The sequence below is a fragment of the Lissotriton vulgaris genome, chromosome 10 (genome assembly GCF_964263255.1).
Source record: "Lissotriton vulgaris chromosome 10, aLisVul1.2, whole genome shotgun sequence".
NCBI lineage: Eukaryota > Metazoa > Chordata > Amphibia > Caudata > Salamandridae > Lissotriton > Lissotriton vulgaris.
In genome coordinates, this window is record NC_141698.1 from 26,848,843 (window position 1) to 26,863,205 (window position 14,363).

Here is a 14,363-nt window from a genome sequence, read left to right on the forward strand (position 1 = left end):
GCCTGTCTGAAGAGCCAGGTCTTCAAGGCTTTCCGGAAAGAGAGGAGGTCTTGACAGTTCCGAATCTTCAGAGGGAAGGTGTTCCATAAGCAGGGGGCAAGTGTTTCAAACCTACGGCCTCCAGTGCGCTTAAGTTTAAAAGGGGGCGTCTGGAGGAGGCTCTGGTGGAGTGAGCGTAGGTTGCGGGGTGGTATGTATCTGGTGATTAGTTGGTCAATGAATTGGGGGCTTTTGCAGTGCAAGGATTTAAATAGCATACAGCCAGTTTTGAAAGCACAGCGCTGGGTGACTGGAAGCCAATGCAGTTTCCTGAGTAGGGGAGTAGCTGCATGCCCCTTCGGTTGATTCAGAATTAGCCTCGCGGCATAGTTCTGTACCATCTGGAGACGTTTAGATTGGTAGTTGGGAAGACCTAGATAGATGGCATTCGTGTAGTCCAGATGGGACAGAACCGTGGCGATCACGACCTGGGTGATTGCCTCGGGCGTGAGTAGACAACGGACCTTCCGGCTTTTTTTTAACTGGAAGAAACATTTGGAGACCACCTGGCCTACTTGTGCCGTCAATGAAAGATCGCAGTCCACGATGACTCCAAGTGTTTTGGCCGATGAGGAGGGTGTCAGGGCTTGACCTAAATCCGGTGTCCAGTAGTGGGGGCCGCAGTGCTTGACGCTGTCCCCAGTAAGGACCAACTCGGTTTTTCCTGGGTTCAGTTTTAGCTGGTTTTGGTCCATCCAAGATTTGATGAACCTCATGGTTGACTGGAAATGCAGGATGGAGTTTTCAGTATTGTCGATGGTGAGAAGTAGCTGTAAGTCATCTGCATAGTCGAAAACCCTCACCCGTTCATCTCTAAGGGTCTGAATCAGAGGGAGTATGTATAAGTTGAATAGGTGGGGTGACAGGGAAGAGCCATGTGGCACTCCGCATGTAATGGATTGTTTGGCGCCTGTTAGGCCTCCAAGACGTACTGCTTGAGTGCGGTTCTCCAGGAAGGACCTCAGCCAGCAGGCCACCGTGTCTAGATGCTGGCCTGTCCGACACGGTCGATCAAGATGTTGTGGTCGACCGTGTCGAACCGGCCGACAGGTCCAGGAGCACCAAGGCCTGCGGGAAGCGTCTGTCAGCGCAGTCTTGCAGACAATCCAGAACTGTGGTGACTACTGCCTCTGAGTGTGCCGGCCGGAAGCCAGCCTGGTGGGGATCGAAGCAGGAGGACTCCTCAAGGAAGTTAGAGAGGCATTTAGCCATGTGAGCCTCCAGGACTTTAGCCAGATAGGGCAGTAAGGAAATGGGCCGGTAGTTAGCCTTACAAGCTGGGTCAGCCCCGGGTTTTTTCAGGAGCGGGATGACCGTAGCCTCTTTAAACACTGAAGGAACTAAGCCGGAGGTCAGGAAGTCATTCAGGAGTGAGGGCAGGGGCCGGGTATGTGGAGAAACACTCTTTCAAGATGGGGGGGGGGGGGGCAGCTGTCTGAGGGGGCGCCGGATTTTACTCTTGTCAGTAGTTCCGGAAATTGGTCCTGGGTGAGAAACTGCTGAGGGTGTCAGGGCTAGACTTGATTGTCATACCGGTGGTGAGTGGGAACGCCGGTTGGGGAATGCTATCTTTGATATCTGTTATTTTATCGGTAAAGTAGGTGTTAAGTGAGTCGCAGAGAGACTGGGTGGGAGTTATCTTGGGGCGGACATTGTCCAGATTCGTCAGTTCATTAAGGATAGAAAAAATATCCTTAGATCTGTTTGAGGATTCAAGGATTCGGGACGAAAAGTAAGCCGCCTTTGCAGCGGAGATGGCATTCATGTACTCCTTCCTGGCCCTTGTGTAATTCATTTTTAGCTCAGGGTTGTATTCACAGCGCCATTGGCGTTCTAACTGCCGCAGAGCCGATTTCCTGGATTTTAGATCGTAGGAGAACCATCTGTTGGCATCAGCTCGCCGTGCCATGCCACATCTCTACTGCCCCCTGTACTCCCCTGCCCTCACCACTCTTCCTTTACCCATGATTCCCCTGCGTTCCTCTATAATAGTGCACTTGTGTCCATGTACACCTAGCTGCAGTGAACACCCCCACCCCCCCAAGCCCTCAGATCTCACCAATGTTTCTTTACCCATGTGTCCCTCCATTGTTGTGCATTTGTGCCCACGCCCACCTCTAGCAAGATCTGCACTGCCCCTTTCACCCCCATTACCCTGTGTTTCTTTTTTCCTGGTGCACTTGCACCCACGCTCACCTCTGATTCCCCTGCGTTCCTCTATAATGGTACACTTGTGTCCACGTACACCTGGTTGCACTGTCCAGCCCCCGGATCTCACCACTGTTCCTTTACCCATTATTCCCCTGTGCACATCTATAATGCTGCTCCCTTCTTTTCCACGCCCACCTCTTTCTAGCCCGGGCTGTGCTGCCCACCTTTCTCATGTGTTCACCTTTCTCCTCTCTTGTGGCCTGCCTTTGTCGGGAGTGCACTACTGTACCTTAATCGCCCTCCCTTTACACCCCTCTCGTCTCCATTTCTTCCTCCTTCTACCTTGTTTTGTGTGTGTGCGGGTTTCTGTAGCACAAACTCCACTGGAAGGTCTCGGAGCGCTTTACAGGCGCACCAATTGCATTACACACACACGTCCATTTTTAGACACGGGGAGTTCATGCTATTTACCCATGTTAGACCTGGCCGCCTTGGCGTCGGTCCCCTTACATTACTCTCCCTTACCCCTACCCCCACCCCACCAGAAGCCCGTACGCAGCCCCCTTTATGTAACCCGGGCCTCTGCCCTCACCAACCCCGGGGAAGTAAGAAAGACCTCAGTAGTATAGTACCCCCGATCCCCCGGACTCCTAAAGCCCAGCTCTAGAAGGAAACAGTCCCCGGCCTAACTAGACTGCACCAGTCCTAAGACCCCTGGCTCAAAAAAAAAACCCATGCAGGGCCTCGAACCAAGAACAGGAGCGCCAAACACTCATGCCAGGCCTCGGAGCAGCGAGCATTTCCCAAACTGGCTCCCCATCGCAAGCCGCATCCAATTCAAGATCCTCACCCTTGCCTTCCGAGCTATCAACGGCCTTGGACCTAGCTACCTGAAAAAGCGAGTGTCTATCTCTCAATCTGTCGGATCTCTAAGATCTAACAACCTGCGCCTCCTGACTGCTCCTCGCTTTAGACGTTCCAGAATGGGCGGCAGAGGGTTCAGCGTAATCACTGCCAAACTATGGAACTGCCTCCCCCTCGACCTCAGATTCTGTCCATCTGAATCCATCTTCCGTGCTAAACTAAAAACCTGGCTGTTCTCCAAATTATGATCCCTATCTTGTAATAAGCTTGTTCCTCCCCTCCTTCTCTGAGGCTCCGTTTCTAGCGCCGGGACACCCCTCCGGGGGTAGCTGCGCGCTGTACAAACTACTTAAATAAATAAAGGAGGGGGGGTAGAAGAGTTTCGATCCCACCTCCTCCCTCCCCCAGAGATGGCCCCACTCCCCGCTGGTCGCCTGGGTATCAGGCGGCAAAACTTCAAAGAAGCCAGACACCAGCTAGCTGGAAGCCCTCAATCAACGCCGGAGTGTGTGAGGGTTTCTGTAGCACAAACTCCACTGGAAGGTCTCAGAGCTCTTTACACGCGCACCAGTTGCATTACACACAGACGCATCCATTTTTAGACACGGAGTTTATGCTATTTACCCAGAATCACAAGATGTATTAGTCTCCTGCCTGACTCGAACCTAGTTCGTCTGCTTCAAAGTCAGCTGCCCTAGCCGTTAAAACACACTGCCCCCTTGTTACCTTTGGGACACTGTTTACTGAGACCGCGCTGAGACTGACAATGCTCCTGACCACGAGGCTCCGCTGCTACTCCGCCTTGCACGATGTAAACACTGAGCGAGGCTGGAGTCTTATTCTCCTATATCGGCCGCTCCTGACGTCATCACATCGTGCGACACACCTACGCATGGGGCACGACACAGTAACGTGTCGCGCCACACAGTTTGGAAAGCTGTGCCTTAGACTATCCCCAGGCGTCCGACTGGATCTGGAAAGTTTTCGTCAGCAGCACCCCTGCACGTCGGAAGGTGGCGTTGTGCGGCACTGCGTCCATCACTGCTGTCTTAGGTGCTGAGATGACGTCACGGAGATTACTTAGGCGCCACCCATGCACGCTGATGTCAGTTCTGTACACAACTTTCTGCACCAGAGCCATGCAAGAAACTGATCACTGGTGCCATGAAACTAGGGCCCTGAAAGGGATGACCTTAACCCTAGAAATCAGTTCGCAGAATGGGGAGGATGGGTGGGGCGGTAAGGAATCTATCACTAACTAATGTCCCTTGCAGATATATTGTTACACAAATAAGTAACTTGTGCATCTGAAAGACACTTTAGCTATAGATTCCTTACCGAAGAATAGATACCCCAGCAATACCAACGCCAGTGGTGGGTCTGCTAACCAGATCACACCAGAAAGTCACGGAGAACAGAACGGCCAAAGAAGCAGTCTCTCCGGACTTAAATGTAGAGGCAATAATGCTTGGTAAACGTGTGCAGCGAGGCCCACGTAGCTGCCTGACAGATGTCCTGCAAAGGAACACAGCGTCCCAAAGCAGTAGTGGCTGCCATTGCCCGGGTAGAATGAACGTGCAGCCCCACAGGAGGCTTCTTCCGAGCCAACGAGTAACCTGCTTTGATGCCCAGAACAACCCACCGAGGGATGGTCCGTTTATGCACGGCCCGACCTTTTTTGGCGCCCACGTAGCCAACAAAAAGTTGGTTATCCACCCAGTACTGTTCTGTGCACTTCACATGGAACGAAAGTGCACGTTTAGGGTCCAGCCGTTGGAGCCTCTCCCTCTTTTGAAGGATGCGTAAGCGGAAAGCAGGTGGGCAAAGTGATGGTCTGCCCGATGTGGAAGGGCATGACCACCTTTGGCAAGAAAGAAGGATAAGTCCTTAAAACCACTTTGTCCGGATGAATAGAGAGAAAAGGAGGTTTAGAAGAAAGAACCTGGAGCTCACTCACTCTTATGGCATTACCTGCTACCTACTCTATTTGCAAAAGGCACATTTAGCCTATACTTCCATTCGGTTACACCTCACTGCTATGGCTGCCTGTCTCCAAATTAGCATCTCTCACTGTTCAAAGTCCCAGTCCTTAAGATGTTTATGGAAGATCCGAAAAGTCATTCCTCCTTGGGTTACTCCAGGATCCTCTAAGGAACTTGAACATTGTTCTAACCTGACTCATGGGTCCCCCTTTTAGGTTTAAAGCATTTTATTAAGACAGAAACATAGGGAGAGGGAACAGGAGGTTAGGGTTACATACATTTAAGCGAAGGAAATGAGCATGATACTACGAGGCGACGGTGGACTAGTCCGCTGTGGAAAAGGAAGCAACAGCAAATGAAAAGAGCTAAATATAAGCAATACCTTCAATCTGAGCATAGTCAACACCATCAGTCTGAGCAAAGAATAATAAACAGTAACACAAAGAAACCCAACCCACCATCCCCTAAACCCCCCCCCCAAACACCCCAACTCCCCCCCACCCTCCCCGTCCAATGTACCTCTAACACTACCTGCCCCCCCACCACACCCCCCCCCCCCCCCCCCCCCCTCCATGAACCCAGCCCCGCTACCCCTCCTAGTCTGCTGGAATCACCGGTGGCGTCAACCTTAGAAGCCTGAGGTACCTCGGACAGGTGAGTTCCCTAAATTCCGTAGTTAAAAGCGCCCGAAAGGGTTGCCACAGCTCATCAAATTGGTCTATCTCCCCCGCTACCGTGAGTGACAATTTTTCCATACCCAGCACATGCCAGAGCCTGTGCAACCAGCCAGTGATGGAGGGGACCGTGGTGGTGCGCCAGTGGATTAGGATGTTCTGAACCGCTGAGCCCAGCGCTATCGCGATTTGCCTGCCCCTGCGGGACTTCAGAGGATACATCAGGCCATTAGGAAGGCCCAGCAATACATACGCCGGAAAGCACGGTAATTCAATTTCAAAATGCATATCAACCTCATCAAGAACCTCCTTCCAATAAGCAGCTAACAAGGGACAATCCCAAAGAATATGTGAAAGGGTCCCCACCTGACCACAACCTCTCCAGCACTCCTTCTCGATATGCCTGTTCATCTCGTGCAGTCTCTCTGGGGTGTAATACCAGTATGTGGACACCTTGGTGAATGTCTCAGTGAGGCCAGTGTGATATGCTGAGTGTCTCGCACGGTGTGCAATCTGGTCCCACTCCTTATGGCTAAGTGTCCTACCTAATTCCCTGTGCCATCGTTCCCTGCCCGGATTATAGTAGTGAAACGGAGGGGGCTGTAAGAACTTGTAGAGATCAGTGATCAGTTTAGCATCGGAGGCACGGGTCACCAGCCACCGCTCATATGGTGTTATCTGACGATCAGCTGTGTCCCGCACCTGGGGTTGAAGCGCCCAGTGCCGGACCTGCATATATCGCAGTCTATCCGACTCCGACAGGTGGAACTCCTGTTGAAGATGCTGAAAGAGGACCACTCCCTCCGAACCATAAATCTGAAAGAGCGCCCGACAGCCCGCCGTCCGCCAATGGGAGATAGCGCCCGGCTCCATCCCTGGGGAGAAATCAGTATTACCCGCTATAGGCGTAAATGGCGAGGGGAACGTGGTGAGTTCCCGAACCTCGCAAACTGTGTCCCACACCCTCAGGGGAACCCGCGTGACAAAGGAAGCATAAAGGTTGGGGGGGCGGTGAACTCGGCGCAAGAATGGAACTTCCTGGAGGGTACGCCCTGCCACCGCCTGGTCCTGAAAGAGCCAGTGCTTATCGGATTCCCACCTGCTCCACTCCACCAGGTAGCGCAGCTGCGCCGCCTGAAAATATTTCCGGAGGTCCGGAATACCAAGGCCCCCCGCCTCCGGGGCAAGCGTGGAGAGAACCCTCTTCATCCGTGGCTTGCAGCCTTGCCAGACAAAGCGTGCAATGTCAGCTTGCGTCTGCCTGATCCAACCCACCGGAGGCTGGAGCGGCAAGGCTCGGAAAAGGTATAGGATCTGGGGCAGAACAGTCATCTTGACCGCAGCAATCCTGCCAAGCCAAGACAACAGGCCCTTGCCCCAGCGGCCAAGCTCCTCCTTGATCTTTTTACTAAGAGAGGTGTAATTGGCCGTTGCAATCTCTGGCAACGTCGGCGCCAGCAGAATCCCCAGGTATGGCACCAGGGAAGATGACCACTGCATGGGAAAGAGCCGCTGAAGGTCCCGTCTAGTATCCGCAGCCAGAGACACATCTAGAGCCACCGACTTGCCCATGTTCATTTTGAAACCAGCCACTCGTGAAAAAGCATCCAACTCGCGGATGCAGGCGGGAAGGGACCTCCTGGGATCGTCCAGGGTCAGCAGGACATCATCCGCATAAAGACTGACCGTCTGCACATACTGCCCCATTTTGATCCCGATTGCATCCGGGTTTTGGCGGATCCTCTGGGCAAACGGCTCCATGTAAAGAGCAAAGAGGAGTGGGGAAAGTGGGCACCCCTGCCTAGTGCCGCGCTCGATTGCAAAACTACGGGAGCTGCACCCATTGACCTTCACCGTCGCTGAAGGGTACCTGTAACAATTGAAAACCATTGAGCAGAATTTATCACCGATGCCCAGTTTCCTGAGCACCTGCTCGAGGTAAGGCCAGTGTACCCTGTCGAAGGCTTTCTCGGCATCCACCTCCAGCAGCATCCGCTCACCTGGGATCCGCGAAGCCTTCTCCAGAACGTGCGTCAGCGCTTAGTATTGTCGACAGTCTGTCTGCCGGGCACAAAGCCAGCCTGGTCGGCCTCGACCAGACCCGGGAGGTGCAGGGCCAGCCTGGATGCCAGATCCCCCGTGTACAACTTGAGGTCGACATTCAGGAGCGAGATGGGCCTATATGAGCCACATAAGGCCCGATTCTTCCCAGGCTTCGGGATCACGGAGACCGTCGCTCTAAGGAGATCCGGTGGGATGGCTCCTGATTCGGAGAAGGAGTTAAACAGCCGGGCGAGGATAGGGGCCACAACCGGGCAAAAGGTTTTGTAAAACAGGGACGTGTAACCATCCGGGCCCGGGGCCTTCCCGTGCTTAAGTTTGGCTATCGCGGAGATCACCTACTCAACGTGGATATCTCGCTCAAGATATTCCGCCTGAGCGGGGTCTAGTGCCGAAGGGTCACAGATTCCAGATAGTCCACGGCTTCCCGGGACGAGGGGGGCTCCCCGGTGTACAGCGCCTCATAGAAACTACAAAAAGTTTGCGCCACCGCCGCATCACCAGAAACAGCCACCCTGTCCGTACCCAAGAGTTCCTTCACCACATTACGCTGTTGCGCGACACGGAGCCTGTGTGCCAAGAGTTTGCCACACCTATCCCCCCTGTGTAGAATGCGTGTTTCAGACGTAACGCTGCGTATTCTGCCCTGTCCATGTCCAGCGCCGACAGGAGCTTCCTGGCAGCCTTCAACTGCCTCCAAACCCTTGGAGCACCCGTACGGCGGTGGACCTGTTCTAGCTCCTGGACCTGAGAAGTCAGCTCCTCCCTCTTCCGCTGCCGTTCCTTGTTTTCTGCCGAGGAGATGGAGATGAATTCCCCCCTGAGGACCGCCTTCAGCGCGCCCACTGTGTCGCCAATGAGGTGTCTGAGTTACTGTTGTGTGCCTGGTATTCCCGTATGGCCTCCTCAATATGTTTTACAACTGTTTTTTTGTGCAGAAGGGTGTCCCTAAGGCGCCACACCCCCCGAGAGGGGGAGGTCGCCGGCCACGCAAACGTACCCACGACCGGCGCATGATCAGACAGTGTCAGGACCCCAATGTCTGCCGCCGTAGCAGCGGTACGCATCGGTCCACTAACCAATAAGTAGTCCAACCGTGCGTAGGTCCGGTGCGCATGCGAGTAATAGGAATAATCCCTATCTGTAGGGTGGAGGGTGCATGCAAATCCATGTCGGTGATTCGGACCTTCCCGGCCTGGGAAAGTTCCCCAGTCTGTGGGAATCGCTGCACTGACCTATCTAAGGCAGAATCGAAAACTATATTTAAGTCACCCCCCAGGATAACATGACGATCGGGGGAGGCAGTTGCATCCACCAGCACCGAATCTAAGAAGCGTTCTTGATGATCATTCGGGCTATATAAGGAGCCAATAGTAAACGGTGTGCCCCCTAGGCGGAGGCGGTATGCCAAAAGCCTCCCCTTCTGTTCAGCAAATTTATACAACACTTCCCCCTTGAAGGAGCTCGCCAACAGAATAGCCACCCCCGCAGTCTTGGACGCAGCAGAGGAGAAAAACTGGGTGGGAAACTTGGCAGAGCGCATTCTGTGACAGTCACGGGACAATAAGTGGGTTTCTTGCAGGAGGCATATATCAGCTTGTGTCCCCTCCAGCAGAGACAAAATCGCCCTACGCTTTACAGGGTTATTCAGACCCTTAACATTAAGGGTCACCACCTTCAAGGACGACATATCTCACAGAGTCCGGAGACGCTATGTCGCTGGCAGGCAGCCGGCAAGGGAGGGGCGCAGGGCAGCAGCGCAGGACAAGCAAAATAGGACCAAGCGTTAACACAGGAAATATCGGACGGTTCCTTCCCAACCCCTGAACAACTCCCGACCCCACCCCAAACGAACCAATGGCAACTAGCCAAATTCCAACTCAAACACAAACAACCCATTGTCTCAGTCAAGTCCCAAAACGGACAAGTCTGCAGAAAGTACCAAAAGTGGACGTCCAGCCACTCGCCTTCCCCGCTCCCCCCGGCCCTCCCTCCGACCCCTAAACCTGGCAACGAAGAAGCTATGTCCATCTCCCCCCGGAGTGAGTCTAGGCCGTCAAGGCCACACCGTTCGAGGCGGCCGAGTCCCTGGCCGCTTCTCTCAGGGCGCTTGCCATGTCCGCTCTGATGGTGGGCGAGTCAGGCTGCCCAGCGCTCGCCGCCGATCTCCTTCTCGCCGACCGCCGTCGTCCTCCTCTATCCGAGCGCCTCCAGGTCGGTGTTGCTCCATCCTCTTCAGTAGCCGTGAGCCCCAAGACGCCGCAAACATCCTGCAAGGAGCGCAGCTGGTGCAGTACCCCGTTCCAACGGAATATCAAACGAAAGGGATGCCCCCAGGAGTACGGTGTCTCGTGCTCGCGCAGGAAGTCGGTTGCAATCTTGAAGGACCTGCGCTTCTGCAACGTGATGGCAGACAGGTCCTGATAGAGCGCCACAGGTCGCTCTCGGAACGTCAATGGTTGTTTCCTGCGGGCCTCGGACATGATGCGCTCCTTCACCGGAAAGTCAGGGAGGTAGGCAAAGATGTCCGGCGGAGGTGCCGCCGACTGTCGCTGTCGGCCGACTCTGTGGGCCCTGTCGATGCGGATCGGGAAGTCCGCGGCCTCTCCCAGAATTTCCCGGAACAAGTCCTGCAAGTAGCCCACCAGGTCTGTCCCCTCATCTGCAGACGGTACACCCCGTACCCGTATATTATTCCTCCTCGACCTGTTCTCCAGGTCCTCGTTATGGGCTTGGAGTTCAACATGTTGCTCCCTGAGACTGAGAACGTCCTGTTGCAAATGGACAATCCCGACGTTGGGCCGCCGCTTCCACCGTCTCCATCCGCTCACCAAGGCCCTCCACCTCCCTGCGGACCTCGCGTACTTCACTGGCCACCTCCTGCTTCAGCGTCTGGAAGTCTGCTTTAAGCGAGCTAAACAGTTCCTCCATGAAGGACCTCGTGACGGGGGGCTCACCCCCGGTCGGGTCCGCAGCGGCCCGGGAAGAGCCCGGAGACTGTTGCGCCCTGTCTCGCTGTTGCTGGACCCTGCTAAGCATGTCCGGCAGGGTGCGATCCCCCTTCCTCGATCCTCCTTACCCGGACATTCGTGTCCCATACGCTGTCGCACTCAACTGAAGCAGGAACACTGGCTTCGGCCACCTGCAGTAGGCTCGGCTCTCGATGAGCTTCCAACGTTCGGTAGAGTCCCTCGAGAAGGAACTCCCGGCCAGATAGAGGATCTACGCCACAGATGACAAAATGGCGGGCCAGTCTAGTCAGAGAGCCGTTCGGTGCCCAGCCAAGATTTCAACAGGGACCCCCGCTAGGGGAACCCCGACTGGTGCGTCCCGCAGGAAGGGAGAGCTGTGCAAAAGCAGAGGTGTAGGAGACGACCTCAAGCGACACTGAAGGAGGGCTGCGTCACTGTCGCCGTGAAGACAAGATGGCGGTTGGGCGGGGCCGGGTAGATCGACCAGGCCCGGCGATGCCACCAGGGCCACTCTAAGAGCCAGGTATACAGAGAAAAGTTCTATCCAGGGCCGTCCAGCTAGAGAGGAGGAATGGTAAATCTGGCTCCGATCTTAAGCATTGTCGCCAACTGGCCACGGGGCCGGGGCCCGTACCACATGAGAGGCCACCACCGCAAGTCCAAGCACCACCACGATCACACGGCAGGGTCCTCGCTCAGCGAAGTCACACATCCGTTGCCCCTCTGACGATCCCTGCCGAGCACCGGGGCGAGCTTCACTCCAGATCGTTAGACATCAGCACCAGGCCCCAGCCGAGGCATCCGGACAGCGCCCCGCTCTGCTCTGCCTCCATGGCGCTCCTCCGTCCGGCAATCGGTCTTTTAGCGTGCTTTCACCGGGGCGATCGGGGCCAAAGTAGCATCAGTGTGTGCCCCAGGATCTCCGCCGCCCGTCTCTCAGCCGCTGAGCTTCAGCGGGGGGAGAGAAGCTAACGAAAAAGGGCTCGGGCCTAGTCGGGCCGGAGGAGCTGTGGGAAGAAGCGTCCGCTCACCCCGCCATCTTGGCCACACCCCCCATGGGTCCCCCTTTTGAGCCTCTTCACTTATGCCCCCTTCAATTTCTTTAACGGAAAGTGGCATTCTTAATTGCATTACTTTGCTCAGGCCTGTTCGTGAGCTATAGGCTTTAATCTTAGAGGTACTTTCCTTTCAAATCCATTAGGAAAAGCTGGTTCTTTGTACTAACTCTAAATTTCTGCATAAGGTAGTCTTTCAGTTTCACCTCAATCAAACCATGGAGCTCCCAGTTTTTTTCCCTAACCGTGATTCTGTAGCGGAAAGAACTCTTAATACCCTAGATGTAAAAAGAGCAGTCCTGTTCTACATAGATAGAACTAAAACTTTCAGGAAACAAAGTAACTCTTTGTAGAATTTTCCCCACTACTACCACTCTGTATTCAAATCGGGCCGAGCCAGATGGATAGTCAAATGTATTCAAACTTGCTACATTAAAGCTAAAAGACCTTTATTGCTCTCCGATCACATTCCATTTGTAAAAAAGGAGCTACTATGTCCTTTTTAGGAAACGTTCCCATAGCAGACATTTGTAAGGCAGCTACATGGTCTAATCCTCCCACAACTACCAAACACTATTGTGTGGATGTCTTAGCACGCCAACGTAGGTCAGGCTGTGCTATGCAACGTTTGTCAAACTACTGCAACTCCCACAGCCTAGCCACCGCTTCGAAGGAGGGACTGCTTTACAGTCTATGCAGACCATGTGTATCTATAGCCACACATGCCATTGTATGATTTGTTACTTACCCTATAAGCATCTGTTTGTGGCATGTAGCGTTGTACATTCACATGCGCCTGTGGCCATTGTAGTTACATTACATACCTATGTGATACATTTTCATTTAGCATGCGACATCCTGATTCTTATACACTTCTTACGCTCCTTTCTCACCCTCCTGCGGAAACACAATCTAACAAAGGAGTCGATGCCCAAGAGCAGTAACACAGAGAGAAGTTACTCTGTCTTGTAACTAGAAAGACTTCTTCGAAGACAAACATGCGCAACTCCGGACAAAACACTAGATGGCAGGAGTATGCCGAGCAAGGGACTCTACAGCACTCAGACCCGAGCAGATAATTACAGGGTAAGTAACATAAACCTTCCATATTGAGAAGGGAAATCTATCTGTAAGAAGCACAAGCATCTTTTGGTTTCCCACTTTTATGGATCACTATTGTCTTTACCCGGAGATCGTCCCAGAGGCACCTCATGTCTGAACATCACCGGCATAGGCTTCTTGAGTTTCCCCTTCAGACATTCAAAGAATTTTGGTAGAAATCCATTCCTGCATCCCTCAAGGCATGGAGTTCCTGATGAAGCCCTGCATGTCTTCCGGGGCATTTTGCAGTGTGGAGCTATGGAGGTTGTTATGGCGTCTCCCAAATTCCTCCACTGTCTCTTCAGTGGTATGTACCACCTGCCCTGACTAACACAATGCACCAATCTTTGGCCTGCTGGCCAGCCACGCCAGCATCTTCCCGGTCTTATTGCCCAATTCATAGATTCAGCGTTGTTGGGCTCTATAGTTTTTTCTTTTCGTCCTCTGACAATTGCCTATAGTGTTCTCTTGCCAGCTTGATCTGTCCCACCAGTGAGGGGTCTGGGGCCTCTATGTATTCCATCTTCAAATCACCCAGTTCAGTTTCTGAATTTTCAATTTCTTTATGTTGAGCCCTACTACTCCTCTGGACATAAGATCAGTTGACCTCTCAGAGGCTCTACCTTATCTTGGCTGTTCTGAAGACTTGCTTTACACAAAATGATATTTTTTTTTTTTTGCAGTGGGCCCGAGATGAATTTGAAGGGCTTTTCAAGCAGCCCGCAGAAAACGTCAATCAATATTTAACGTGAGACTTGCTCATCTTGAATTCGTTTTTTTTAACATACATTTTTGTTTGTACCTGTACTAAAAACTCCTGGACCTTTGTGAACTATTAAAATAGGTTAGTTGGTTTAGTTTGACTAAATAATGCAGACTTCTGAGATTGGTAAAAGTAGTACTCAAGTTGGGTAAGAACATTTGGTAACATTTTGTAAGGTGCGCTCTAATTTGATAGCCATTTATTTTATATATTAACTTTCATGTAAACTTCGTAAGGGAGATTTTTTTTCTTGTGCATCAACCTTTAGTAGACACCTGTCCTATAATCCTTTGAAACTGTAGCAGTGACATAATATGGATTATGCAAATACCTGTAACCTATCATTAACCATTGTGTTATCAAGTGCACAGAGTGGGTATGAGTCCTCCTCAGTATTCACTTTTTAATTTTTTTTTTATTAGAGATCCCAAATTTATGGATCGGACGCTGAAACTGCCTGGTTCACAATCACTAGAAGTCATTGAAGCGGTCTACAAAAGCCTGGTGGCAGACAGACCCAAGACGTGGCAGGACTGTGTGGCTTGGGCCTGCAGTCACTGGCACAGCCAGTACTCCAACAATATCCGGCAGCTGTTGCACAACTTCCCCCCAGAGCAGGTATTAGAGAGATGAGGGGTCTTGCACCTGAGCCCATTGGAGCATATTTTTTATTTTTCCTTATCTGTGGTAGTGTTTTGTGA

The 14,363-nt window shown here is 52.7% G+C and overlaps 1 protein-coding gene across 3 annotated transcripts in view; it reads left to right on the forward strand.

Annotated features, from left to right (window-relative positions):
- The window catches only part of UBA1 (ubiquitin like modifier activating enzyme 1), a 284,616-nt gene that overhangs the window by 173,013 nt on the left and 97,240 nt on the right, over positions 1 to 14,363 (forward strand). For all 3 annotated transcript variants that reach the window (XM_086940309.1, XM_086940308.1, XM_086940310.1), the window contains exons 17-18: positions 13,583 to 13,647; positions 14,085 to 14,280. In XM_086940309.1, coding sequence (XP_086796435.1) covers positions 13,583 to 13,647; positions 14,085 to 14,280 — 261 coding nt within the window. The remainder of the gene's footprint in view (positions 1 to 13,582; positions 13,648 to 14,084; positions 14,281 to 14,363) is intronic.